Source organism: Salmo salar, chromosome 17 (assembly GCF_965601325.2).
Source record: "Salmo salar chromosome 17, fSalSal1, whole genome shotgun sequence".
In the NCBI taxonomy this organism is placed as follows: domain Eukaryota; kingdom Metazoa; phylum Chordata; class Actinopteri; order Salmoniformes; family Salmonidae; genus Salmo; species Salmo salar.
In genome coordinates, this window is record NC_138307.1 from 24,950,059 (window position 1) to 24,977,972 (window position 27,914).

The 27,914-nt window shown below is 46.2% G+C and overlaps 3 protein-coding genes across 11 annotated transcripts in view; 2 read left to right on the forward strand and 1 right to left on the reverse strand.

Moving 5' to 3' along the window:
- The window catches only part of LOC106573853 (trafficking kinesin-binding protein 2-like), a 65,822-nt gene extending 58,679 nt beyond the window's left edge, over positions 1–7,143 (reverse strand). For all 4 annotated transcript variants that reach the window (XM_082963647.1, XM_082963646.1, XM_082963649.1 and 1 more), the window contains exon 1: positions 6,993–7,143. The gene's annotated coding sequence lies outside the window, so the exon portion shown is untranslated. The remainder of the gene's footprint in view (positions 1–6,992) is intronic.
- A 290-nt stretch (positions 7,144–7,433) lies between these two features.
- On the forward strand, positions 7,434–18,821 carry LOC123723948 (STE20-related kinase adapter protein beta). 6 transcript variants are annotated; one of them, XM_045698167.2, is made up of 12 exons: positions 7,434–7,480; positions 8,922–9,001; positions 9,174–9,253; positions 9,819–9,899; positions 13,919–14,024; positions 14,451–14,572; positions 15,261–15,369; positions 15,597–15,720; positions 16,381–16,657; positions 16,821–17,068; positions 18,245–18,287; positions 18,394–18,821. In XM_045698167.2, the coding sequence occupies exons 3-12, from the start codon at positions 9,242–9,244 to the stop codon at positions 18,562–18,564; spliced, it is 1,293 nt and encodes a 430-aa protein (XP_045554123.1). In that variant the 5' UTR covers positions 7,434–7,480; positions 8,922–9,001; positions 9,174–9,241; the 3' UTR covers positions 18,565–18,821. The 6 variants fall into 6 exon arrangements, with proteins under 6 accessions (XP_045554123.1, XP_045554126.1, XP_045554127.1 ...); XM_045698171.2 differs by having other exon boundaries at positions 7,436–7,485; positions 9,775–9,899; XM_045698166.2 differs by having other exon boundaries at positions 7,436–7,485.
- A 3,088-nt stretch (positions 18,822–21,909) lies between these two features.
- Positions 21,910–26,904, forward strand: LOC106597588 (cyclic nucleotide-binding domain-containing protein 2). Its single transcript, XM_045699383.2, has 9 exons — positions 21,910–22,392; positions 23,909–24,065; positions 24,360–24,511; positions 24,875–25,013; positions 25,115–25,196; positions 25,520–25,583; positions 25,713–25,830; positions 26,054–26,217; positions 26,535–26,904. The coding sequence occupies exons 1-9, from the start codon at positions 22,211–22,213 to the stop codon at positions 26,749–26,751; spliced, it is 1,275 nt and encodes a 424-aa protein (XP_045555339.1). The 5' UTR covers positions 21,910–22,210; the 3' UTR covers positions 26,752–26,904.
- Positions 26,905–27,914: the final 1,010 nt, after the last annotated feature.

Here is a 27,914-nt window from a genome sequence, read left to right on the forward strand (position 1 = left end):
CCAGAGAAGTGTTCAGTAGGGAGAAACGTTTTGGAACAGAGTGAAACAGACCAGAGAAGTGTTCAGTAGGGAGAAACGTTTTGGAACAGAGTGAAACAGACCAGAGAAGTGTTCAGTAGGGAGAAACGTTTTGGAACAGAGTGAAACAGACCAGAGAAGTGTTCAGTAGGGAGAAACGTTTTGGAACAGAGTGAAACAGACCAGAGAAGTGTTCAGTAGGGAGAAACGTTTTGGAACAGAGTGAAACAGACCAGAGAAGTGTTCAGTAGGGAGAAACGTTTTGGAACAGAGTGAAACAGACCAGAGAAGTGTTCAGTAGGGAGAAATGTTTTGGAACAGAGTGAAACAGACCAGAGAAGTGTTCAGTAGGGAGAAACGTTTTGGAACAGAGTGAAACAGACCAGAGAAGTGTTCAGTAGGGAGAAACGTTTTGGAACAGAGTGAAACAGACCAGAGAAGTGTTCAGTAGGGAGAAACGTTTTGGAACAGAGTGAAACAGACCAGAGAAGTGTTCAGTAGGGAGAAACGTTTTGGAACAGAGTGAAACAGACCAGAGAAGTGTTCAGTAGGGAGAAACGTTTTGGAACAGAGTGAAACAGGAGGTACTACTAGCAGGTAAGCTATACACCGAGTACAAAACACCCCCCCCCCCCCCCCCCCCCTCCACATATATTTTAATAGGCTACACTGTGTATACCAAAGATTAGGAACACCTTCCTAATATTGAGTTGCACCTCCTTCTGCCCTCAGAACAAGTTCTCATTTACAACTGCGACCTGGCCAAGATAAAGGAAAGCAGCGTGACACAAACAACAGAGTTACACATGGAATAAACACACAGTCAATAACACAATAGAAAAGTCTATATACAGTGTGTGCAAATGAGGTAAGACAAGGGAGGTAAGGGAATAAATAGGCCATAGTGAGGAAATAATTACAATTTAGCAATTAAACACTGGAGTGATAGATGTGCAGAAGATGAATGTGCAAGTAGAGACACTGGGGTGCAAAGGAGCAAAAAAATGAATAACCGTAGTTGGGGATGAGGTAGTTGGATGGGCTATTTACAGATGGGCTATGTACAGGTGCAGTGATCTGTGAGCTTAAAGTTAGTGAAGGAGATATGAGTCTCCAGCTTCAGTGATTTTTGCAGGTCGTTCCAGTCATTGGCAGTTGAGAACTGGATGGAAAGGCGGCCAAAGGGGGCATTGGCGAAATAAAAATAAATAAAAATAAATACAATTTAAAAAAACTGTTGAGCGTGAAAAACCCAGCCAGCATTGCAGTTCTTGACACAAATCGGTGCACCTGGCACCTACTACCATACCCTGTTAAAAGGCACTTAAATATTTTACACTGATTTAAGTAGATTTAACAGGTGACATCAATAAGGGATCATATAGCTTTCACCTGGATTCACCTGGTCAGTCTGTTAATGAAAGAGGTGTTCTTCATGTTTTGTACACTCAGTGTATGTTAGCATGTCCAATAAGAACATAGACATCTGTTACCCACAGACAAATTGAGCTGTAGCTTCTCTTCCTCTATCCCCCCTTCTATCCTTCCTTGTCATTTCTCCATCTCACTCCCTCTGACATGTGAACACTTAGGACAGAAACATTCCTCCAGCTGATTCGGCTGTTGGAGGTCTTAACCATTGAGTGTCTGAGTGAGTCATACTAACTAGCAGCTAGAGCCCTAGTGAAAACACTAGTCTATAGAGACCACTCCTAGCCTCCTCCAGGCCCTAGTGAAAACACTAGTCTATAGAGACCACTCCTAGCCTCCTCCAGGCCCTAGTGAAAACACTAGTCTATAGAGACCACTCCTAGTCTCCTCCAGGCCCTAGTGAAAACACTAGTCTATAGAGACCACTCCTAGCCTCCTCCAGGCCCTAGTGAAAACACTAGTCTATAGAGACCACTCCTAGCCTCCTCCAGTCCCTAGTGAAAACACTAGTCTATAGCGACCACTCCTAGTCTCCTCCAGGCCCTAGTGAAAACACTAGAGTATAGAGACCACTCCTAGTCTCCTCCAGGCCCTAGTGAAAACACTAGTCTATAGAGACCACTCCTAGCCTCCTCCAGGCCCTAGTGAAAACACTAGTCTATAGAGACCACTCCTAGCCTCCTCCAGGCCCTAGTGAAAACACTAGTCTATAGAGACCACTCCTAGTCTCCTCCAGGCCCTAGTGAAAACACTAGTCTATAGAGACCACTCCTAGTCTCCTCCAGGCCCTAGTGAAAACACTAGAGTATAGAGACCACTCCTAGTCTCCTCCAGGCCCTAGTGAAAACACTAGTCTATAGAGACCACTCCTAGCCTCCTCCAGGCCCTAGTGAAAACACTAGTCTATAGAGACCACTCCTAGTCTCCTCCAGGCCCTAGTGAAAACACTAGAGTATAGAGACCACCCCTAGTCTCCTCCAGGCCCTAGTGAAAACACTAGTCTATAGAGACCACTCCTAGCCTCCTCCAGGCCCTAGTGAAAACACTAGTCTATAGAGACCACTCCTAGTCTCCTCCAGGCCCTAGTGAAAACACTAGAGTATAGAGACCACTCCTAGCCTCCTCCAGGCCCTAGTGAAAACACTAGTCTATAGAGACCACTCCTAGCCTCCTCCAGGCCCTAGTGAAAACACTAGTCTATAGAGACCACTCCTAGTCTCCTCCAGGCCCTAGTGAAAACACTAGTCTATAGAGACCACTCCTAGTCTCATCCAGGCCCTAGTGAAAACACTAGAGTATAGAGACCACTCCTACTCTCCTCCAGGCCCTAGTGAAAACACTAGTCTATAGAGACCACTCCTAGCCTCCTCCAGGCCCTAGTGAAAACACTAGTCTATAGAGACCACTCCTAGCCTCCTCCAGGCCCTAGTGAAAACACTAGTCTATAGAGACCACTCCTAGTCTCCTCCAGGCCCTAGTGAAAACACTAGAGTATAGAGACCACCCCTAGTCTCCTCCAGGCCCTAGTGAAAACACTAGTCTATAGAGACCACTCCTAGCCTCCTCGAGGCCCTAGTGAAAACACTAGTCTATAGAGACCACTCCTAGTCTCCTCCAGGCCCTAGTGAAAACACTAGTCTATAGAGACCACTCCTAGTCTCCTCCAGGCCCTAGTGAAAACACTAGAGTATAGAGACCACTCCTAGCCTCCTCCAGGCCCTAGTGAAAACACTAGTCTATAGAGACCACTCCTAGCCTCCTCTAGGCCCTAGTGAAAACACTAGTCTATAGAGACCACTCCTAGCCTCCTCCAGGCCCTAGTGAAAACACTAGTCTATAGAGACCACTCCTAGCCTCCTCCAGGCCCTAGTGAAAACACTAGTCTATAGAGACCACTCCTAGTCTCCTCCAGGCCCTAGTGAAAACACTAGTCTATAGAGACCACTCCTAGCCTCCTCCAGGCCCTAGTGAAAACACTAGTCTATAGAGACCACTCCTAGCCTCCTCCAGGCCCTAGTGAAAACACTAGTCTATAGAGACCACTCCTAGTCTCCTCCAGGCCCTAGTGAAAACACTAGTCTATAGAGACCACTCCTAGCCTCCTCCAGGCCCTAGTGAAAACACTAGTCTATAGAGACCACTCCTAGTCTCCTCCAGGCCCTAGTGAAAACACTAGTCTATAGAGACCCCTCCTAGCCTCCTCCAGCAGCTAAACTGCCAATCACAGTCCTATTGTAGGACAGGCAAGCTGCAGACAGAAATGTGCCACATAGCATTAGAGAGGGGGTGGGGGGGAAGCCCCTTCCTGTTGTTTGACACTGAGACGCCTTCCAGTGTTAAAGGGATGACACAAGACAGGATGCGAGTTCTTAAAGGGGCGGCTTCCCACGAGAAGCCAAGCACAGTCTTAAAGGCAAAGGCTCCTGACTGTGTTATGGAGTTGGAGGCAGAGCTAAGGCACCGAGTGACCAGTGTGTGTCGTACATGTGTGGTGTGTTGGTCCTGGGTCAAGGCTAGGCTAGTGTAGAGCTAGTGCTGCCTACAACATGTCAAGGTGAAAATAGAGTAGGAGTCTCTGAGTGTGTTGTATCGTGTGCGAGCGTGTCCCAGACTTTCATCCTGGTTCAGGGCTAGTGCAGTGCCTTCTAAGATTATATAAGATCTCTGCATGTGAAAGAGAGAGACTGAGTATCCCTCTGCATGTGAAACACACACGAGAGAGAGAGAGAGAGAGAGCGCTTGTATCCCTCAGCTAAATAGCAGCTCAGACTCCTTACATAAGATAATGGTCAGCCTCACGAACCCGCAAAATATCACTTCTGCAGTGTACACTCATCCTCAAGGGAATCATCACAGTGACATATATTTTCTATTCCTTCTCCTTTTCACTCTATTTCCAATATCAGGGTTGATGGTCATAGGTAATGTGCTTACGACTCAACTACATATGACTAGAAGCAAAATAGCCTAGATGTTCCATACACCAACCAGGGTCGTATTCATTTGTGCACACCGTATCAAAACATTTTGCAATGGAAAACTAAAACAAGCATTTATTGGACGAAGTCAGGTACAGGTACTGTAAGTCCCTCCCTGTTTTGGCCCCTTTGCTTCTGTTTCCCAGTAAATAAGACCCAGAGGTCCTGCTTTGAGATGAAGCAGCCCCACCAAGTATGTTTAATGCAACCTTTTGAATTGGACTTAGCATCAGATACATCCATCCTTACCCACAGTAGTGCAGCAGGCCTTGTTTCAGTGACATATCCATCCTTGGGGAAGGAAAACCAAACTGGAGTTGACAGTACACTGCACCACATGCTGTCACTGGTCTACTCTACACACAAGAGAGAAGGTAGCTAACAGACATGGCTTGCTCACAGTGCAGTGTTGTTCCTTTTTATTTCTATGCCTTCTACAGGATTGTATGGTTACCTTCTTTTGGTTTCTAATATATATATATATTTATTTTTGTTTTCTTTCGTTTTTTTCTTTTCATTTCCTCTCCCTGACTGCAGGAAGATTCTCTAGCCTTGTCTAGCCTATATCCTTCTCGTCAAGCTGTGATCTCATTCTAGCTCCTCTACCCCATGCTACCACCAAGCAATCAATACCTTTAACAACTGAGGGACAGTGAACAAGTAAACACGTCGGGGAGAGGCGAAGAGAATCAGAGCGTAGCCCCACCACCCTCCCCCTTTCTCTGATAAGGTGAAAGGTCAAATGAGAGGCATTTCCCAAGAGATGGCTTTCCTTCCTCATCTCCTGTCATTCCCTACCACTTATCTACAAGGGCTTGACAGGTCAAAGCAGCATGGTGGAGACTGTCTACAAGGGCTTGACAGGTCAAAGCAACATGGTGGAGACTGTCTACAAGGGCTTGACAGGTCAAAGCAACATGGTGGAGACTGTCTACAGGGGCTTGACAGGTCAAAGCAGCATGGTGGAGACTTTCTACAAGGGCTTGACAGGTCAAAGCAGCATGGTGGAGACTTTCTACAAGGGCTTGACAGGTCAAAGCAGCATGGTGGAGACTTTCTACAAGGGCTTGACAGGTCAAAGCAGCATGGTGGAGACTTTCTACAAGGGCTTGACAGGTCAAAGCAGCATGGTGGAGACTTTCTACAAGGGCTTGACAGGTCAAAGCAGCATGGTGGAGACTTTCTACAAGGGCTTGACAGGTCAAAGCAGCATGGTGGAGACTGTTGCCATCCTTTCCCCTTCCTGTAGTTATGAAGGAATAGAGAGGAGAAAGGGAGGTTACCTAATCTTGTATACAGGTGCTGGACTAAGGTCTCATCTGCAGTGATATGACCACCTGCTCTGCCCCAACCCTCTCTTTCTCTCTCCCCCACTTTTACTGTTTTCATACTATCGTGATGAGCCGAACCGTGTCCCTTCTAGCAACTATAAGGGTTGCATAACCTGGCCAGCGCAGTACAGCTCGGCTCAGTAGAGTGAAAGGAGTCCCTACAACTCTCTTCCTCTGACTCTGTGTGATTCCCTAGAAACAATCTCCAATTAGCTGGCCCACATCTAACGGACTCTCTTCTGCACATGACTGTTTGAGTGTCAGGCGGGGGCAAGAGGACCATGTGATACCAGACGGTCTGAGCTGGAATTCCATCACAACGGCTCTGGGACCGTCTGCTGAGTAGTTAGTGGAACAACTGTCCATAACCACACTCATCCTGAGGGGAAAATGTCTTATTTACTTGAAATATCAACAAAAGTTAGAAACATTCACATCTAGGAGGGAAGAAAGAATTAGCTACTTGTCATTTGGTCTAGAATTTGTGCATTAACATGTTCATAAATAAAATGTAACCAATGATTGGTGGAAATATTATCTACTTGATTCCAACAAGTACAAGATTGGATGTGAAGTTCAGATATTAGCTAAATGTTTAATTCCCAAGTCAAAACACTTAAATGATCCTAAACAGAGAATTCGAATACAGTCTTCTGGACTTTGGGATCTGCAGCAGTCAGCATAGGGAAATGTCAAGCATTGATAGCTACTTTGTTGCTTTATCAACAGTAAGAATACTATCACGTGTTCGCGGGCTACAGTGTAACCACCGTGGAGCGTTCGTCATCAACAACAACAAAACATCTCGCTGATTGTGGGTAATAATAAAAGCAATGGCGTAGTATATAGCTTTAAATATAAACTGCGATGAGCATAAGTGACAAGTGCAAAAATAATCATTGATCTCGGTACCAATGGAACAATTCGACAAGAGGAGAGTGCAATGACTTGTTTCATAATAATAAACCAAATCGACAATCGCAAAAAGTATGTTTTCGCCCGTTAAAATTCAAATCTCACGATTTCGTTCTGAGTGAGATTAGTTTTTTGGGGGATAGTAATGATGAATAGTATAACTCACTCCAGCTGATTAAGTTGACAAGCGAACATTGCAGAGCTATGTAGTACTGTGGCACATCCGTGATTTCCATCCGGCCTTTGGCAAGGATTTCTCCCATCGATGTGGTCACTTATGATCCGGATTTTCATATAATATAAATTAACATCAACCTACCTTTCGATGTATTGTAAACACCTTAGACAAATCCCAGAGCACATGTGGTCCCATCTATCCTAAAATATCAAACAATGGAAACAGTAGATATTAGGGAGAAAATGATCAGGGCAGACTGTTGGTGCTGATGGTTTCATCACGTCATGAAATAGCGCGCGGTTGAAATGAGTGACGTGTGAATTACGCGACAATATTTCTTGAGGGGTGTTTCTAAATAAAAGTCCTACACTAAATACATTGAAATTTGTTATTAACATCTATTTTGTTAATTATATATAATTTTTAAATGGAGTTAAGATACATGGAATTAAAACTAAAATGTACTACGAATTAGGGAAAAAATACCAAAAAAATACTTATATAAATCAGTGCGGTTCACAGATGAAAATGAAATGTATAACAATAATATCCCAACTTTTATCAGGTTCCCACAAGTTTAGTATCTACGTCATTACGTAAAATCATCTGAGAGGAGAGCAAAAACATAGGTGAAGTATGTTGTTGCCATTAACTATAAGTTTCAAACTTCATACTCTCAACAATATACATTTGTTTTAGCAGTGTGTATAACGCATCGCAATGTGTTTCTATTTCATTCCATTGCATCTTGAAAATATTTCATTATCTTCAGTCAGAACAGTGTCTGTACGCACAACTTGTACATTACGTCATATTTTGCGTTGTCATAAGCCTTAACTTTGCCAAATTAGAAATGTTTAAATTGCGAGTTGTGAGCTTCCTCATGTCATGCTTGGTTTGTTCAAGTTTGTTTCGCATTCAGAGTAAGAGTAAGTTGGTTAAAAAAAAAAACAGCCTGCTTTTGTTATGATTGGGCATGAAGATTTCATGAACTGATTTTCATTGTAAGTAAACTCATTGCAGTTAAATGCAATCCTGCATCCACAAATTATGTGATTATGTTAATTATGTGTTGTTGTTTTTTACATGATTATATGAAAACATGTACTAAACAAATGTGTAGGTTACAATCAGAGAGGACAACCGCTTTCTCTGCTACAGTGTTGGGCCCGTTCCACTGGGCACAGACATCAGTTCAACGTCGTTTTGATTTACATTTTGTTGAGTTGTCAAATAACGTGAAATCAACAATGTCACCACATCATCTGATTTAAGTAAAAAGTTATGTGAAAAAAATACCAAATGGCCTTATGTTGATGACTTTTGGCACATCCAATCATTTTCCCACGCTGATTCAAGGCCATTACATATTATTATTTTATGACGTGGAAACAACGTTGATTCAATAATTTTTTCCCCCCAGTAGGGTGTCTCAGTAGATTATAATAAAATAGCTAGAATAGAACAGAATAGACTGGAATACAATACAATAGAATATCGGTTAAAAGCAAAATAATTCCCCAACAACAACAGGCAAGAACTGTCACTATATAGGGTCGTTAAAGACTTAAAGCTTTCACAATGGTGGGTATATGGCAGCGACGACCCATCAAGAACAATAACGGTCAGGGACCAAGGACTCATCATTAGGTCGCGCGCTCATACAATGGGACACGACGACGCACTGTCCTCAAAGTCCCCTTCCCATTCATGCTGTGGCAGGAGAGAGATGGGGAGAAAATATCCATCGAGGCACTTAGCTACAGCCAAAGCGATGGACCACATGCATTTCAGATGCTTGCATTCAGATGTGGCTGCAACGATTCTGTATCACGAAAATGTAACGGATACCGATGTGAATCTGGCTATTGCGCACCAAACAGTCACGTGATGCGTGTTTTAATCTCAGTATTTTGTGGTCACCGACTGGCATAGTTATTTTTGTCGAGACATTTTGATACCTCCGTGAAAATGTATGTTTCTTTCAACAGCATGCATTCAGCACACAATCCCTACTGGGGCTATTATTGCTTATTTAATCATCTATCATTTTATTTTCTGTTTTTCAAGAACGTGGAGCAGTGTTTTGCATGGAGTGATGAAGCCAGATGCCAATGCAGTGGAATCTGAACCCGGTAGAGTACAGCCAGGTAAGCTGTATGGACATACAGACCGCCCCATGGGGAAGGCTGTCTCTCAGGTTGAATCCTAACTAAGTCTCTCATGTTACCATGTATTTCTCCTCTTGCTCATTCTCTCTCTCTCTGTCTCTCTCTCTCTCTCTCTCTCTCTCTCTCTCTCTCCACCCCTCTCATTGTACAGCGCGTGCTGTGGTCGTGGAGCGGATAAATGCCATCGCGTGAAGCGCTAACCCCCACGAAGAGAAATCCATGTCTTTCTTGGTAAGGGATATTTATTTTAATCAGCATGGCTTTGATGTTTAGCCGATCATGACAATGATTTATCTAAAGAGGTTGATGATGATGATCTAATGAGCCAGCGTCTCCTCCAGGTGTGCAGTGTGTCTCTCTCATAGCACATTGATCTGGCCACGTTCCATCCTATAACTCATGCTTTCTTTATCAGGATTCATTCATAAGACCCATCTCATTGTCCATGCATATTGCCATTACCTTTCCCTGTAGGTTATATCATGGGTACTAATCTGCTGCTAACCCTGTCATCCATCTCAGCTGTCTCTTTCTAAAGTAGCAGTCATTTCATGGACATGCACTGCATGTCTTCCTCCACAAACACTGTTGTTTCCCACATTGGCTCCAACCTTGATGCTCCAAAAGTATCTCTTCAGTGTTGTCTTCCTAAGTCCCTCATCTCCTTATAAGGGCATGACGGCATGCCTGTCCTCTCTTCCCTCCTTCCCTATTGGACCGTCTCACTCCTCTCCTCTATTCTCCTCTCCTAGGGGGGCATGTCTCACCCCCTCCTCCCTCCTCCCCTCTTCCCCAGGACTGCTCCTGCATCTCCCCCACTCAGGTCCAGCCAATCAGCATAGAGGACCAGTATGAGGACATCAGCCACCAATACCTGGTCAGTACAGTGCTGTGTCCACTCTGTTAGCATCCAATCGGAGCACTGAAGCCCACCCGGCCTTGTCTTTATGGTGTGGTCAGCCTAGTTCTATTCTATGAGGTCAGAGGTCTTTAGGGACCACTAGGACAACATAGGACAGCTCCGGGTCCTGTCTATGTGATGGTAGAGCTGCATGTAACCTACCACATAATAGGGCTGCCAGCCACTGACCAGATCACTAGAACATTACATAGCCTATAAGTGAAACATATAGCACAGCAGCAAGCACAGCAGCAAGCCTTTTTCATAGCTGCTGTGTCAGCTCACCCTGGAGCTAACTGCCACAGCATCCCGCCCAGGCACGTGCACAGATGGGAGTCAACCTGTGCCCAGCACTTTGCCCTCCCACTCGCCAACTGCCCTTTTGGGTGGTGGTGTATATATATTTTTTTGTATAAAGTTTTGGTCATTGTTGTTCTGAACCGATTGCCCACAAGTCGTCGTGATGTCATCTGTTGGTTGCTCCTGTTGGTCAGCCCTGTTGGTTGCTCCTGTTGGTCAGCCCTGTTGGTTGCTCCTGTTGGTTGCTCCTGTTGGTTGCTCCTGTTGGTCAGCCCTGTTGGTCAGCCCTGTTGGTTGCTCCTGTTGGTTGCTCCTGTTGGTTGCTCCTGTTGGTTGCTCCTGTTGGTCAGCCCTGTTGGTTGCTCCTGTTGGTCAGCCCTGTTGGTTGCTCCTGTTGGTTGCTCCTGTTGGTTGCTCCTGTTGGTCAGCCCTGTTGGTTGCTCCTGTTGGTTGCTCCTGTTGGTTGCTCCTGTTGGTTGCTCCTGTTGGTTGCTCCTGTTGGTTGCTCCTGTTGGTCAGCCCTGTTGGTTGCTCCTGTTGGTTGCTCCTGTTGGTTGCTCCTGTTGGTCAGCCCTGTTGGTTGCTCCTGTTGGTCAGCCCTGTTGGTCAGCCCTGTTGGTCAGCCCTGTTGGTCAGCCCTGTTGGTCAGCCCTGTTGGTCAGCCCTGTTGGTCAGCCCTGTTGGTCAGCCCTGTACAGATCTCGCGCTTGCCCAGTTGAGCCTTTTTCCCCAGTCTGCCATTTACTGAGATTGCTAATGCCCGGTATCCAAACATGCATGAGATGCAGCCACCAGCCTAGTGTGTGTAGCTAGCTACCTAGTTTATAATATCAACAGTGTTGCCACAGCAGTATAACATTTCATTAACCCTTGAGTTACATCATCATCAATATTCAGTCTAGTTGCTGTAACCGGTGTGAAATGGCTAGCTAGTTAGCGGTGTGCGCGCTAATAGCGCTTCAATCGGTGACATCACTCGCTCTGAGACCTTGAAGTAATTGTTTCCCTTGCTCTGCAAGGGCCGCGGCTTTTCTGGAGCGATGGGTAACGGTGCTTCGAGGGTGACTGTTGTCGATTGGTGCAGAGGGTCCCCGGGTCGAGGCCAGGTAGGGGCGAGGAGAGGGACGGAAGGAACACTGTTACCCCTGGTTCGAGGCCAGGTAGGGGCGAGGAGAGGGATGGAAGGAACACTGTTACCCCTGGTTCGAGGCCAGGTAGGGGCGAGGAGAGGGACGGAAGGAACACTGCTACCCCTGGTTCGAGGCCAGGTAGGGGCGAAGAGAGGGGCGGAAGGAACACTGTTACCCCTGGTTCGAGGCCAGGTAGCGGCGAGGAGAGGGATGGAAGGAACACTGTTACCCCTGGTTCGAGGCCAGGTAGGGGTGAGGAGAGGGACGGAAGGAACACTGTTACCCCTGGTTCGAGACCAGGTAGGGGCGAGGAGAGGGATGGAAGGAACACTGTTACCCCTGGTTCGAGGCCAGGTAGCGGCGAGGAGAGGGACGGAAGGAACACTGTTACCCCTGGTTCGAGGCCAGGTAGCGGCGAGGAGAGGGACGGAAGGAACACTGTTACCCCTGGTTCGAGGCCAGGTAGGGGCGAGGAGAGGGACGGAAGGAACACTGTTACCCCTGGTTCGAGGCCAGGTAGGGGCGAGGAGAGGGACGGAAGGAACACTGTTACCCCTGGTTCGAGGCCAGGTAGGGGCGAAGAGAGGGGCGGAAGGAACACTGTTACCCCTGGTTCGAGGCCAGGTAGGGGCGAGGAGAGGGATGGAAGGAACACTGTTACCCCTGGTTCGAGGCCAGGTAGGGGCGAGGAGAGGGACGGAAGGAACACTGTTACCCCTGGTTCGAGGCCAGGTAGGGGCGAGGAGAGGGACGGAAGGAACACTGTTACCCCTGGTTCGAGGCTAGGTAGGGGCGAGGAGAGGGACGGAAGGAACACTGTTACCCCTGGTTCGAGGCCAGGTAGGGACGAGGAGAGGGACGGAAGGAACACTGTTACATTGGCTGATACACAGAGCAGACAGAGAGAGGAGCGGCTGCATCAACGACCCTCCCTCCGACCCGACTCCATCCCTTCCTCAGTCAGCAGCATCACAGGTAGTCTAAGCTCGTAACAAGCTCTCACAGTCTCACTGCAGAATCAGATGTTTATTTACGTTTATCTAAACGTCACATTTCGAAGTGCTTTTTACACTCTGGGTTGACTTCTCATGCTAGGTATCGTTCTATTTCTCCAAACATCACATTTTGAAATTGTTCCAAACGTCAAATTTAGAAGATTAAGGGTTAAGGTTTTGGATAGGTTTAAAACATTGTTTAGGCACTCATTCTGAATGGTTAAGCTAAGGGTTAAGGTTAGACACTCGTTCTGAATGGTTAAGCTAAGGGTTAAGGTTAGACACTCGTTCTGAATGGTTAAGCTAAGGGTTAAGGTTAGACACTCGTTCTGAATGGTTAAACTAAGGGTTAAGGTTAGACACTCGTTCTGAATGGTTAAGCTAAGGGTTAAGGTTAGACACTCGTTCTGAATGGTTAAGCTAAGGGTTAAGGTTAGACACTCGTTCTGAATGGTTAAGCTAAGGGTTAAGGTTAGACACTCGTTCTGAATGGTTAAGCTAAGGGTTAAGGTTAGACACTCGTTCTGAATGGTTAAGCTAAGGGTTAAGGTTAGACACTCGTTCTGAATGGTTAAGCTAAGGGTTAAGGTTAGACACTCGTTCTGAATGGTTAAGCTAAGGGTTAAGGTTTGGATAGGGTTAAAATAAAACACGAGTGTCCACCTCACAACCTTCTGATCCAGAGTCATGAGATTAAGACTAGTTAATCACCAGGTGATACTAAAATATCCACACAAGCCAATAGCCAGCCAGACATATATCTTGAGTTAGAGGATGATGAGTATCATATCATGAAGTTATTATTTCAGAGCATTTAAGATAAATCACAATCAATAAAAACAAATCTTGCTAACTAACTAGCAGATTTACATCAATCATCAACATCAATGATCAGCTGATAGCCCACCTTCTGTTCCCCGCGTCTTTAGGAGGCGCTGTAACTCGCTAGCTTTCAATTTGTGATGATTGAATGCGTTGTTGCAGAAATAAATAGGTCCGTGCTAAAACAAATAAAACAGTTCGCTACAAAGGCAGTGGTATGTTCTGAATGTCGAGATATGAATTAGTTTAAGCATCGGCCCCCTGAAAGGTCTGTGCACGGCCCTGACCCCTTAACACAAAGTAGTTTACAGCCTCTCCCTCCCCCCAGCACCGGCCCCAGTGATACTACCCCCACCCCAGCATTACCCTGTGTAGCTTAACCCCACAGTGCCCCCCCTGTGGCAGCCACTGGTTGGTCATCACCACAACACCATAGTACTTTGACCTCTTCAGGCTCAAAGGCAACACTCACTCACCTCATTCTGCTTCCTCTTCTCTGCTAAATGGACCCATTTCATGTTAGTAAAAAATACCATGCTATACTAAAGCACTTGTAGACTGTATTTGTAGACTGCCTACAGGGTAAAAAAAACAGTTCATTTGGGTGAACTATCCCTAATTTAGGTAAACTACAACATGTTTCCATACTGTTACCATGTTGTTACTACATGTTCTGTGATCTAATGAAATATTCTGCTGATGCGTGTCAGGGTTGGGTGTGAGTACGTGTGTGTTTGATTCTTCACAGAGCTCTGACGTCTCAGAATGCACTTTCACCTGGGGTGGTGCAGGCAGCGATGACATCACAGCGCTCTCTGCTAACTCCGCCCACTACCAGCTGCTGTCAGAGCTGGGTGAGCATACCATTGGTCACAAATCAACTCATCACTACAACCCAGAATGACAAGTCCTTTCACTACATAGTTGTTGCCTGCAGAGTAATATCTCCTCTGACAAATACAAAGCATATTTCCTTTTAGCATGTTACTGTTGAATAGAATAGCTAATCCAAAAGCATTGTTTACAATTTCACTGACCAAGTCCCATACTACACATAGCCCGAGTATAAAGCGTTTGTATTGTGGACATTTTATGTTACACATAGTCTATTACCTTTTGGCACATCTGTTGAATAAACTGGCCAATTCAAAATATTAGTTCACAAATCTCCCTGGATTATTGAAGACCATACTAACCACACAGTCCCTGAGAATGAAGGGTTTTCGGAGTTGAACGTGTTTCTACATGTCTTAATATTTATTACCAAACCGTGTTCACAGGGAAAGGCTTCAACAACCTGAGCCAGGTGCGCATGGCGCGCCACACCCCCTCCCGCCAGCTGGTGGCAGTCAAGAACACCAACCTGGATGAGTGTACTGAGGATGAGCTGCTACAGTTGATGGTGCGGTACTGTATTAAAGGTCCTACAGATACGAACCACCTTGTCTTTTCATTGAAGTTCATGTCATAAGATACATATTTTGTTCCAGCCACAACTGATTCAAAACACCGGATTCAACTAATCAATTTTTTAGTTGAGTCAGTCGATTACTTGAATAAGATGAGTTAGCGTTGGGCTGGAACAAAAACATGTGCTCTTGCTCTCTAGATCCAGGGTCAGGGACCATTTAGGTCATTGTTCATAATAACATTGTTGGCACTTGGCAGTGGTACAAGCCACCTGGCTGACTGTGTGACCCCAGTGTTTCCTGGCTGTCACCCCAGTGTTTCCTGGCTGTGTGACCCCAGTGTTTCCTGGCTGTGTGGACCCCAGTGTTTCCTGGCTGTGTGGACCCCAGTGTTTCCTGGCTGTGTGGACCCCAGTGTTTCCTGGCTGTGTGGACCCCAGTGTTTCCTGGCTGTGTGGACCCCAGTGTTTCCTGGCTGTGTGGACCCCAGTGTTTCCTGGCTGTGTGGACCCCAGTGTTTCCTGGCTGTGTGACCCCAGTGTTTCCTGGCTGTGTGACCCCAGTGTTTCCTGGCTGTGTGACCCCAGTGTTTCCTGGCTGTGTGACCCCAGTGTTTCCTGGCTGTGTGACCCTAGTGTTTCCTGGCTGTGTGACCCCAGTGTTTCCTGGCTGTGTCCCCAGAACGAGGTTCTTCTCTCCAGGCTGTTCCGCCATCCCAATCTGCTGACCTCTCGCCTGGTCTTCAGCTCCTGCTGCCAGCTCTGGGTCCTCACACCACTCATGGGCTACGGTCAGTCTACTGCATGCATCTTCTAACACACGTTTCCTCTCACCATCTCTCTCCCACACTTACTCCCCCCATCTCTCTTCATCCATGCTCCTTCTCTCAGCGATAAGTTGGTTGAACTTTACTTTTTATGGTACAGAAATGACATGTTAAAAAATGCCTATGTTTGTAAGAAACATTACGAACCATTTGGAACCATAGTTACCGACTTCTCTCTCTCTCTGTCCCAGGTTCGGCAGATAGCCTGCTGAGGACGTTCTTCCCTGACGGGATGAGTGAGTCCCTGATCGCTTACCTCCTCCACGGAGTCCTGAAGGCTCTGCAATACCTGCACCTCATGGGCTACGTGCACAGGTGAGGGAGGAAAGACACCATGGGGACAAGGGAGAGATATGAACCATTTTAAGGCTTCTACATGTAGCCGATGTGAAATAGCTAGCTAGTTAGCGGTGCGCTAGTTAGCGGTCAAGCGATAGGTAACGATGCTTCATGGGTGGCAGTTGCTGATGTGTTCAGAGGGTCCCTGGTTGGAGCCCAGGTTGGGGCGAGGAGAGGGACTGAAGCAACACTGAAACACTTCTGTCCAACTATAACCAACCCAACTGTTAAACGGTTCTGGTACTCCTTGTATACAGTCTCGCTATTGTGTTACTATGTGTTTCCTAATTAGCAAATGCTTGTAACTTTTTAACTCTGCATTGTTGGAAAAGGGCCCGTGAGTAAGCACTTCACGGCAAAGCCTACACCTGTTGTATTCGGCGCTTGTGACCAATAACATTTCATTTGATTTGTTGAAAGAATCAGCCTAGTTTGCGGTCTCAGTTGGACATAGTTGCTCGGAGTTGCTCGCAATTCAACATGTAGAATGTGCCAGGGACAGTTGGTCTGAGCTGGTAAAAACAACCTAATGCATCATCAATAGTTAGTTGACTGTAGTTGTGTAGAAGCCTGAAGATTTGGCGAGAGTGAACGCTCTTCTCCTCTTCTCCTCTCCTCTTCTCCACTTCCTCTCAGGGGAGTGAAGGCCAGTCACATCCTGCTGTCTGGGGAGGGCCGTGTCTACCTCTCGGGGCTGCACAGTGTTTATAGTATGATGCGGGATGGGAAGAAGGTGAGGACCGTGTTCGACATGCCCCATCACAGCCCTGCCCTGCTACCCTGGCTCAGCCCAGAGCTGCTACGACAGGACCTGCATGGCTATGGGGTGAAGTCAGACATCTACAGTCTGGGGATAGTAGTCTGTGAGCTGGTCAGTGGCAGGGTGCCTTTCCAGGACATGCCCCCTACACAGGTACTGGGGCCTTACATACATACAGCACAATGCCATACGCTAGGGCTGTTCTCATACATTACAAAACATAGTTCAGTCTGTGAGAGTCTCTCGTCTTTTCTCCATCTCTCTCCCTCTGTGTGACTGTGTCCATGCGTCCATATGTCTGTGTCTCTCCCTCCAGATGCTGCTCCAGAAGCTGCGTGGGTCCCACTGCTGCCTGCTGGACGTGGCCCCCTCCCCCCTAGGGGAGCTAGGGGGGCTGAAGGTGTCCCGCTCCGGGGTGGACTCTGGCATCGGGGAGAGTGTTGCCACGGGCAGCCTGACCCACACCGCCACCGCCGAGAGACCTCAGAGCCCCGCCCCCAAGAACCACTCGGCCACCCTGCACAACCTGGTCCAGCTGTGTCTGCAACAGCAGCCCGACTGCAGGTGAGACATACACGTGCGCACACACACCGAACGCAACGCACACACCAACACACACACCGAATGCAGGTGAGACACGCACACAGGAGCAGCAGACGTTATACACACGGGCTCTGGTACCTCCGTTTGAAGTCGGTTCTTTCATTCAAGGAACAATTTTAAATGTTCTTGTGTTCTGTCTGAATTTCTGTCATTTTTGAAAGGCATGTAATATGTGAGATTCCAAGTGCTGCTAGATATGACAGTGTTGTGGGACATTAAGACACGGTGTGACTGCTAGATATGACAGTGTTGTGGGACATTAAGGCACGGTGTGACTGCTAGATATGACATTGTTGTGGGACATTAAGACACGGTGTGCCTGCTAGATATGACAGTGTTGTGGGACATTAAGGCACGGTGTGACTGCTAGATATGACAGTGTTGTGGGACATTAAGACACGGTGTGACTGCTAGATATGACAGTGTTGTGGGACATTAAGACACAGTGTGACTGCTAGATATGACAGTGTTGTGGGACATTAAGACACGGTGTGCCTGCTAGATATGACAGTGTTGTGGGACATTAAGGCACGGTGTGACTGCTAGATATGACAGTGTTGTGGGACATTAAGGCACGGTGTGACTGCTAGATATGACAGTGTTGTGGGACATTAAGGCACGGTGTGACTGCTAGATATGACAGTGTTGTGGGACATTAAGACACGGTGTGCCTGCTAGATATGACAGTGTTGTGGGACATTAAGGCACGGTGTGACTGCTAGATATGACAGTGTTGTGGGACATTAAGGCACGGTGTGACTGCTAGATATGACAGTGTTGTGGGACATTAAGACACGGTGTGACTGCTAGATATGACAGTGTTGTGGGACATTAAGACACGGTGTGACTGCTAGATATGACAGTGTTGTGGGACATTAAGGCACGGTGTGACTGCTAGATATGACAGTGTTGTGGGACATTAAGACACGGTGTGACTGCTAGATATGACAGTGTTGTGGGACATTAAGGCACGGTGTGACTGCTAGATATGACAGTGTTGTGGGACATTAAGACACGGTGTGACTGCTAGATATGACAGTGTTGTGGGACATTAAGACACGGTGTGATTGCTAGATATGACAGTGTTGTGGGCCATTATGGCATGGTGTGACTTTGTCCTGTTTTGGTGTTCCATAGACCCTCTGCTTCTACACTGTTGACCCATGCCTTCTTCAAACAGGTAGGTCTCATCATCATCAAAATGCTGTGTTTTGGACTGGATTGCATTCTGTGGTACGGTATGGCTGACTTCGTATTCATGTATTTTTCTGTGGACTGTATGACAGGTGAAAAGGCATCATACCCGGGACTCCTTCCTCAGTCTCATGTACCCCGCGGTGCCCCTTGGAGTTTCCAGCCCCGATGACCCCCCTGTGTCCTGCCCCCCTACCCCGTCCTGCCACCCCCCCACCTCCGCCATCGCTCACCCCACAGAGGAGGTGTGGGACTTCTCATAACCCTCCTCCCTGCCCCCTTCCACCTCCGCCCCCCACATCCCAAAACCTGACAACCAAGCCTAACTCAAGACAATCAAAACGATCAAAAAACAGCGAGCCCAAACCTTTCTACTGTGTTTGATTGGACTTGTCCTACCCACCTCTCTTAGCCTTTCTACTGTGTTTGATTGGACTTGTCCTACCCACCTCTCTGAGCCTTTCTACTGTGTTTGATTGGACTTGTCCTACCCACCACTCTGAGCCTTTCTACTGTGTTTGATTGGCGCCCCCCCACTCTGCCCTCCTACCCACCACCCTCTGAGCCTTTCTACTGTGCTTTGATTGCGCCCCCACCACCTGCCTCCTACCCTCCCACCTCTCTGAGCCTTTCTACTGTGCTTTGATTGGACTTGTCCTACCCACCTCTCTGAGCCTTTCTACTGTGTTTGATTGGACTTGTCCTACCCACCTCTCTGAGCCTTTCTACTGTGTTTGATTGGACTTGTCCTACCCACCACTCTGAGCCTTTCTACTGTGCTTTGATTGGACTTGTCCTACCCACCTCTCTGAGCCTTTCTACTGTGTTTGATTGGACTTGTCCTACCCACCTCTCTGAGCCTTTCTACTGTGCTTTGATTGGAACTGTCCTACCCACCACTCTGAGCCTTTCTACTGTGCTTTGATTGGACTTGTCCTACCCACCACTCTGAGCCTTTCTACTGTGTTTGATTGGACTTGTCCTACCCACCTCTCTGAGCCTTTCTACTGTGTTTGATTGGACTTGTCCTACCCACCTCTCTGAGCCTTTCTACTGTGCTTTGATTGGAACTGTCCTACTCACCTCTCTGAGCCTTTCTACTGTGTTTGATTGGAACTGTCCTACTCACCTCTCTGAGCCTTTCTACTGTGTTTTCTAGGCTTTTATATGTTTGTTTTGAAACTCAAATAAGGGTCTGCAGGTGGATGTTTATTGTCACGAGTCTTGTCCTGGAAGCAGAACTGAGCCATTTCCCCTTAGATAGGCCAGCTGCTGGAATAGGAGGGCGGGATTATTGAAGCTGCTCTGCCTGGATCATCCAATGAGGATCTCTGTGCCATTGGTGTGGCTGCCGGTCGACGACAATGACAACCAATGACGTTGCAGGACAGTGAGGACACACCCCCATGCCAGTGAAAAAGACCTATCACTGGACTCATATGGATCGTACTACGAACAGTAATGTGAACTATTTTAGGCTATTAGACTGTGAAAGGGCATAGATAATAATGTGTCAGGGTTTGAAGAGGAAGATAACAGATAATGATATGTTATGGAGTTGGAGAGGGTATGAGTGTTAAAACACAAGTGTGCAAGCAGAGACGGTACGAGAATAGCTAGTGTGTTAGTGGAAGTTCTATGGTTATCCCTCTAGTCTTGTGAAACCAGCCTGATCTCGCGATAGCTCACATTCCCGAAGTGAAACTAAACGTGAGCTCAGCGGTCCGTCTGATTGACCAGGCTGCTATCCCTCCCCTGTACAACCAGTGAAATCCCTGTGATCAAATAAGAACTATAACACTACTGTGCTTTGAGACGCAGCTACCCTATACACGTCCTCCTAGTCGTAATAAACGTGTGGGAGGGTCCTCAATTGTATCGTTTTTATGAAATCTGTCAACTGTTTATGATACATTTATGTGGATTATTCTGTGATTGATGATTATGTGTATGAGAGATATTTTATGTATCAGTGCATATCAAACATGTTATAGCTGTATGAGCCATATAGAAGTGTTATAAATATATTCATTATCAATTTTCTAAAACAATGTCCCTTTTTTTCTTGTCTTTGGAAGTTCTGTATGGTCTTTCTCACCAACTCTGTTAAAGCCTAAATAAGCAGAAAGCTGTATAAGGGGTTATTGAAGGTTTAGGTTGGGATTGGTGGTTTTTGGCAATAATGTGTTTAGGACTGCATTGCTTGAGGTAGAAGTTGCCCCAACCACAGATCTAAGATCAGATTATCCTACCCCACATCCACTTAACCTTTAGGGAGATGAACAAATATCTGACCCTGTATCAGTGGTTAGGTTTGACTTCTACCCACTCATAACTACATCACTGAATAGTCTATGCCTAAAATATGGACTAGCGCTGTCGTTGTCAACCTGGGATATGTATACCACTGGGGAGACTTGGCCTTTCTCCAGGGGGATTCAGAAGACACCTCCACAACCACTGTCCCAGCGACTGTCCTGGCTGAGACGCTACGATAGAATACACCCTGTGATGTCACAGAGGAACCTCTCTAGTGGGTGGAGTCCATATCTCAAAAACAAACAACTAACACCTGACACCATTGGACAATGGAGACAGGAGAGAAAGCGGAGAAAGGTAAAACCACATTGTTTCTTCATTTACATCTTAGTCACTACAAAAATGCTGTGGCTTAGAAACATACCCACCACCGGTGGAGAAGAAATGATCTATGGTCTACAAATTCTATCATTTTGTCCTGGTGAGGGCTATTAGTTCATTTGATCAGCATCTCATTCTGTTTCCAGCAGCTGCGAAGGAGGCCAAGACGGACCTCAAGGATGTGGTAATGTGCATAGATATGGAAAGCTAGATAGGGATTTTGGTTAGAGTCTGCAGGCACAAACTGTCAGCCATTATTATTACACCATCTTAGTTGTATTTCTATGGTAACAGGGCTCTCCATAGACTCTCTTAGTTCACGTTTAGGCCTTCAGATCTGGCCACATAAACCCCTCCCTACTTATCAACAGCATGTCCTGTTATGTATACCACTCTAGTTCATAGTTCAGGTCCAACCTGTGTCCTCTGATCATGGGTGTTTAGGAGATGTAGTGACAATGCCAATGACCTTACAGTCCATGTATTGACCTCTCTCTCCCTCCTCTAGCCAGTCAATGTAGTGACCTCTCTCTCTCCATTCTTCCCTCCCTTCTCTAGCCATCGGCGGTTTTACATTTCCAGCAGGCAGCAGAGATGTTATTCTCGGCCCCGGTGCAGGCTGCTCCATGCCGGGGAAAGCTAGGCTTTAAGTGGGCGGTGCGCAGCGTCATCCTGATGACTCGCTTCTGCCGCTACTTCATGTCCCGTTCCAACTCTCGCCAATTCATGGAGTTCAACTTCCGGGAGACCATCACCAACCAGCCGGCCGGGGGAACGGTGGGTCGTGTGTGTGTGTGTGTAGGAGAGTGGTACTGTTGAGGGGAAGTGATAAGGTGCTGTGTTTTGCTGGGCTAACGGGCCACCAGGTTTATGTAGTGGTCTTGATGGGAGATTGAGAAAGAAGCTACAGTTTTGATATCCAGAAAGACTGGAAAGTAAACATTGATTTCTGTTCTTGCAGGGTAAAAATCTGGTGTTTGACCTGAACCACTTCAAAGTGAAAGAGGTAATGTGACCGTATGAATTTAGAAGACCTATGCTGGGTATGAAAATACTGTGTTTATGACTGTAAGGAATGTTGTTCTCCTTGGTGTGTGTGTGTGTGTTTCTGTGTTCGTGTGTATGTCTTTGTCTCTGTCTGTGTGCATGAAAGCTATGTGTGTATGTGTGCTTGTATACGTGTGTGTGTCTCTGTCTCTGTCTGTGAGCGTGAATGCTATGTGTGAATGTGTGTGAGCGTATGTGTGCTTGTATACGTGTGTGAGCGTTATGTCTGGAACATTCCAGGACCGGATCCCTGTCCTGCTGGTGGAGATTATGCGGAAGTGCCCAGAGGAGCGTTCTGAGTCGGAGGTGTTGCTGGTTCACAACATGCTGAGCTCTGTGAGCATGTTTCGTCGCTACAGTGGAACCCTGCAACTCCTTCTGGCCAGGGTGGTTCGCTATCAGAGGTTAGAGGTCAATCCCCTGTCAATCAATTGCAAGAAAATGAGCTTTAAAACTGCAAAATGTTCTTTTCACCCCATGACAAAATGTGCAGAGTTGCAGGAAATAAGCTTTAACCCTGAAAAATTCTCTCCACCAACAAGAGGGGTGTGAACAGTTTGTGTCATGAACAGTGCTTGTGCCCATAGAAATAGATGCAACATGCACAACGAGGCGCCGGATGTTCCCCAATGCTGGAAAGGGGATACCTAGTCAGTTGTACAACTGAATACCTTCAACTGAAATGTGTCTTCCGCATGGTCTTCCCTGTGGCTCAGTTGGTAGAGCATGGTGTTTGCAACGCCAGCATGGTGTGTGCAACGCCAGGGTTGTGGGTTCGATTCCCACGGGGGGCCAGTACAAAAACAAAATGCATGAAATGAAATGTATGTATTGACTACTGTAAGTCGCTCTGGATAAGAGCGTCTGCTAAATGACTAAAATGTAAATGTAATATGAAGGGGGGCCTGAGTGAACATGTTTGGAAACCCCTGCCTTAGGGAACGCAATGGAAAATGTCTTGGTAGTATAGTCCTTCCCTGTTTCAGTCAGTTTGGTTTCTTTTAGTGCCTAACAAACACAACCCTTGTTTTAGGCTATAATAATCCGGTAACACTTTAGTTGAAGTGGCTTCTTGTGAAGTGTTGTATTGCCTTTAAACATTCATAGGACTTTATAGATGCAGTCATTGTCACGCCCTGACCCGAGGGCTCTCTATGGTGTTGTAGGTCAGGGCGTGACTAGGGGGTGTTCTAGTCGATTATATTTCTATGTTGGGTTTGAGTATGGTTCCCAATTAGAGGCAGCTGATTATCGTTGTCTCTAATTGGGGATCATACTTAAGGTGTCCCTGTTCCCACCTGCGTTGTGGGATATTGTTTTGTGTATGTTGCGCCACTGATGTCACGTTTCGTTGTTGGTTTATTGGAAGTTTCACTGCAAATAAAGATGTGGATCTCAACACACACTGCGCCTTGGTCCGTCCATTATCACGACCGTGACAGTCATAGAGCTTTATACTTAACTGTACAGTAAAGCATTAACCACTTAGACCACTTAAAATGACTAAAATGTAAATGTAAAGTCCCCTTCAGCTTAGGGGACCTGCGTGGTTCTGGTACTGGTTCCGACCGACATTTTTTATTATAAATCGATCTGTAGACACCATAGATTGAAATGGATTGCATTGAGCGATAGCCCTGGTTCCCACGGACACAGTAGTACAAGCATTAACGAACAACAAGAAGCCATAATATCACAGCTGTTATATTTAACTATGACTGCATAAGGGACTAAAAATATGTTTACAAGGCATTATAATGCTTTACAAGTTTGTTCTTGTCTAATGTTCTGTATTATGTTATGATCCATGGTTTGTGTGGACTCCAGGAAGAGTAGCTGCTGCTTTTACAACAGCTAATGAGGATCCTAATAGATAACAAATAAAGAGTTACCAATCACCCCGTGCGGCTATGCCTGCAGGTTGGAGCGTCGCAGAGTGGTCATTAAGAAGGGCCATTGGGGACACAGCTTCTACTTTGTGTTCTCTGGGCTACTGGCCGTCACCAAGGACAACGACGGTAGCAGTGCCTTCGTGGATAAGGAGCCCATCCTCATCAAGAAGGGCATGAGCTTCGGGGTGAGGCCTCACAATTATATATTTTTGTAGAAGCTATTTTTTTAAGAGGCAATATCATTATCAATAGACATAGTAGTGATAGTGGAGGTAGTAGTGGTGAGAATGGTAGTGATATTGTTTAGTGTTTAGGAAAAAGATATCTGGGTTCTTGCGAACGTCATACCTCACATACGTTCAAAGCCTGATGGGCAACGCAGACGAGTAGGTTCAACCACATGAAATAGCACACCTGACCGTAGCTAGGCTACTGGCTACTGTTGTGATTATTAATGGGCAGTAACTGTTGTCTGTCAGGATGTGGCCTTGATCAAAACGCTGAGGAGGAATGCCACTGTTGTGTGCATGGAGGAGACGGAGCTCATGGTGGTCGACAAGGAAGACTTCTTCGCTAACAAGATGGATGTAGAGCTCAAGAGGGAGTTTGACTATCGCTTCAGGTTCTTCCGGTGAGATAATAGGATGTTTTACTATCGCTTCAGCTTCTTCCGGTGAGATTCTGCAGCCAGAAATTTGTTTTAGCATCTGAATATATACCCCCTACAAACCTGTCTTTGTTGAGCACCGCTCCTACTTTCCTAATGAAGCGTGAAGGCCTCCCTGAATCCGTGCTACAAACCTGTCTTTGTTGAGCAGCACCACTCCGACTTTCTTAATGAAAAGCGAAGGCCAACCTGAATTCCCGCTACCAACCTGTCTTTGTTGAGCAGCACCTTGAACTACCACTACAAACGGTGTTTGTAACTCTAAGTCACCGGGAGTCATATTGCCCCTCTTTCCACCGATTCACCTCTGTGCCCCTTCTCTCCCAGGTCACTCCAGCTAGTGTCCTCCTGGTCATACTCTCTCATTGAACAGATGGCTGACCATTCCAAGGCCGAGCAATTTCGCTACGGCCACGTGGTCGTCAAGGACACCAACGACATGGGCAACATCATTTTCATTGGCAAGGTAACCGGGGGGCTAACTTTGTAGGCCTACAGTACATGTGGGGAATGTTGGGTAATGTAGTTGCAGGCAGAGATGTTTGATATTAAATGCTTCCATTACAGGGCCAATGTGACGTGTTGAGAGTGGTGGATCTTACCTCCTGCAGTGCCTACCAACGCCTCCTAAAACAGTATGCAGACTCAGGTACTGGCACGTGTTTATAATACAATCCTACTGTAATGTGAAGACACACAAAATATGCATACAATATTCACATTTCAGCATTAAGTTCTAGGCAACCTCAGTTTTCCCTGTATCCTATAACAACCAGAGTAACACTTATTTTATTTTTATTTAAAAAAATGTGTCTGTTGTTTATATTGAGTTTTGAGTAAGATTATAACATTTGTGCAATGACATGTTGAAGAACAAAAACAAAACATTATCTCGCTCTCTTTCTCTCTCCGTCTCTCTGTCTATGCCTGTCTCTCTCTCTCCCTCTCCCTCTCTCTCTCCCTCTCTCTCAGTAAGCAGAGGTACATGTTTGCCAACACATGGATTCAAAGGCGAGCTGACAAACCAACCAGGAAGGTAATGTAACTGGCCACAGTGTATTTACCTGGACGTACCACACATCAGTGACGTCGCTGCATCTCAGCTGTGTCCAGTTAGTTCGCTGCCCGGTGATAAGTTGTGTCTGTCTGTTCTACTCTTCCTCAGTGTCATAAAACACAAAGTCCTCCTCAATAATCCTCCACGTCCTCCCAGAGGACTTCCTGCAGACCTGCCCACCAGTGCCTGTTTCCTGATCGACACCCTTCATCAGAGCAGCACATTTGTACGTAGCCTTGAGGTCCAGACGTTACCCACATCAACATTGGAAGAAACCTGTATGGTACTTGTGCCTTGTGTTCAGCATGGATGACCATGTAATAACATGATAATATGACATCCATGGCATGCTGTGTTCTGGGCATAGAGTTGTAATCACTTCCTTGAACTCTTCCTCTAGTGTTTTCTAACTCTATGGTTCTGTGTGTCTGCTGTGTGGTGTGGTTCAGGGTCTGAACCAGTACCTGATGCCGTCGAAGCAGAGAGACTGTCGCAGGTTCACTCTGGTCAGCCAGAGCGTGGAGATCCTGCGGGTGGAGAAGACTCGCTTTGACAAGCTGGTGGACAACACCACCATGAAGAAGCTGGAGGCCCTGCAGAAAACCTACCCTAGGTGAGACTAATGGATACCAGTTCAGATGGGCTGCCCTTACTGGTGCACTTCATAGAAAAGACGGGGCACCAGAAACAACCCCTAGCCCCTACCCATTAGGTGTTTGTGTAGGTTGAAGATGACTCAGGACTAGATAGGTGTAAGGCAAGCAATCCACAGAGGGCAAGGTGGAACGTTCACTGTATTGCTTATACCTATCTAATCCTCTCAGATCTAGCTAGGGAGAATGTACGCATTACTGTAAGTCGCTTTGGAAAAGAACGTCTGCTGAATGGCATATATTATTAATAGCGCTTTTGTGTTATCTTCCTGTGTAGCGACGATGAGCTGTGCACTGTGTTCCTGGAACACAGCCGCTGGAAGGACTACAAACACAGTGTGGTACAGGACCTGTTCCCCCACCGGGTTGCCCCAATCAGAAGCCCCAAAACCCAGAAGCAGCAGGGCCCCAGCCAGGCCCTCCAGCAGACCAGACACGTGGTCAACAGGCTGAAACAGACAAAGCAGAGGGTAGAGCCAAAAATAATGAAATAAAGGACTAAATGTGTAGATGAATGAATACATAGACATGGTTTTATCAATATGCTTCAAGTTTGAGCGTTTGCTGCATTCTTCATTATTTTCATGCATTTCGTTAATAACATCAGGCAGAAATCAAATTATCTGCACACCATAATACCATTTCTCAAGAAGAAAGGTTTTGAAGTATAATTTCTCATGAGTGGGTCATGAGAAAACATACTTTAAACCCTTCTGCCTCTGCTCTCTGTGAGTAGAAAGCTGGAGGAACTCGGTTGTCACTAGTTAACACAGCCACGAAGTCGAAATTGGCTATATTGTAAAAAAAAAAAATCAAGAAAACAAAAATGTGTTTTATTATCTTAATGTAAGGTTAGATTTAGCCATAAGGTTAGCAGTGTGCTTAAGGTTAGGTGTAAAAACAGATCTTAAGAAGAGAAATTGTAGAAATAGACAGAGGGTTTAGAGGGTTTAGACATACTTACGGCTATGTTCCTCTGCCCAGTTGTTGATGATGCATGCTAGATCTTACAAAGCCTGGATAGGTATTTTAAGTATCAGCTTGCCACATCAATGTCACGTTCCCCTGCTCAGATGTTGCATATATCAACCAATGGTTCCGTGCGACGTCGTCGACAGTGTCATCCCCTGACAGATTCCTATAACATATGATGTACGACTGAGGATCTCCTATAATTTTACCCTAGTAGGCGGTAACTGCATAACAACATGGTGATCAGCTAAAAGTAACCAATCACAGCCAAATGTAACCTCGGTTCCCTCGCAACCCACCCACCCCTAACGACCCACGAGCTCCACATCGGCAACGTAAAGGGGTTGATGACTGTCGCAAACTCTGCAGCCTAAGAAAAATACTGAAATAATTCCTCCATAAACATACATGTATAGCTGAATGTCTTCTGCCTCTGAAATATATATTGTGGCCGCAAATAAATGTAATTATATTCAAAGCTCCCCTTACTCAGCATATCCTAGCAAGGCAATTGACGACAGCTAAATACAAAAATATTTTGACTTCCGGATTTACATGTCAAAATAAAAGCACCGTTTATTTTTTTATTTTTATGAAAATCAGTTACTGTTTAGCTTTCCCCATTTATAAAAAACAAATAAATCAAAACTAAATTCACGATCTGAGTTATGTGCACACCTGCTCA

Bases quoted from the DNA above. Each gene is read 5' to 3' on its own strand.
- LOC123723948 (XM_045698167.2), top strand. The intron at 15,721-16,380 runs GTGAGGGAGGAA...ACTTCCTCTCAG, and splicing joins CTCATGGGCTACGTGCACAG to GGGAGTGAAGGCCAGTCACA. The intron at 17,069-18,244 runs GTGAGACATACA...GGTGTTCCATAG, and splicing joins CAACAGCAGCCCGACTGCAG to ACCCTCTGCTTCTACACTGT.
- LOC106597588 (XM_045699383.2), top strand. From the start codon at position 22,211: ATGTCTGGAACATTCCAGGACCGGATCCCTGTCCTGCTGGTGGAGATT. The intron at 25,014-25,114 runs GTAACCGGGGGG...CTTCCATTACAG, and splicing joins ACATCATTTTCATTGGCAAG to GGCCAATGTGACGTGTTGAG. The intron at 25,197-25,519 runs GTACTGGCACGT...CCTCTCTCTCAG, and splicing joins AAAACAGTATGCAGACTCAG to TAAGCAGAGGTACATGTTTG.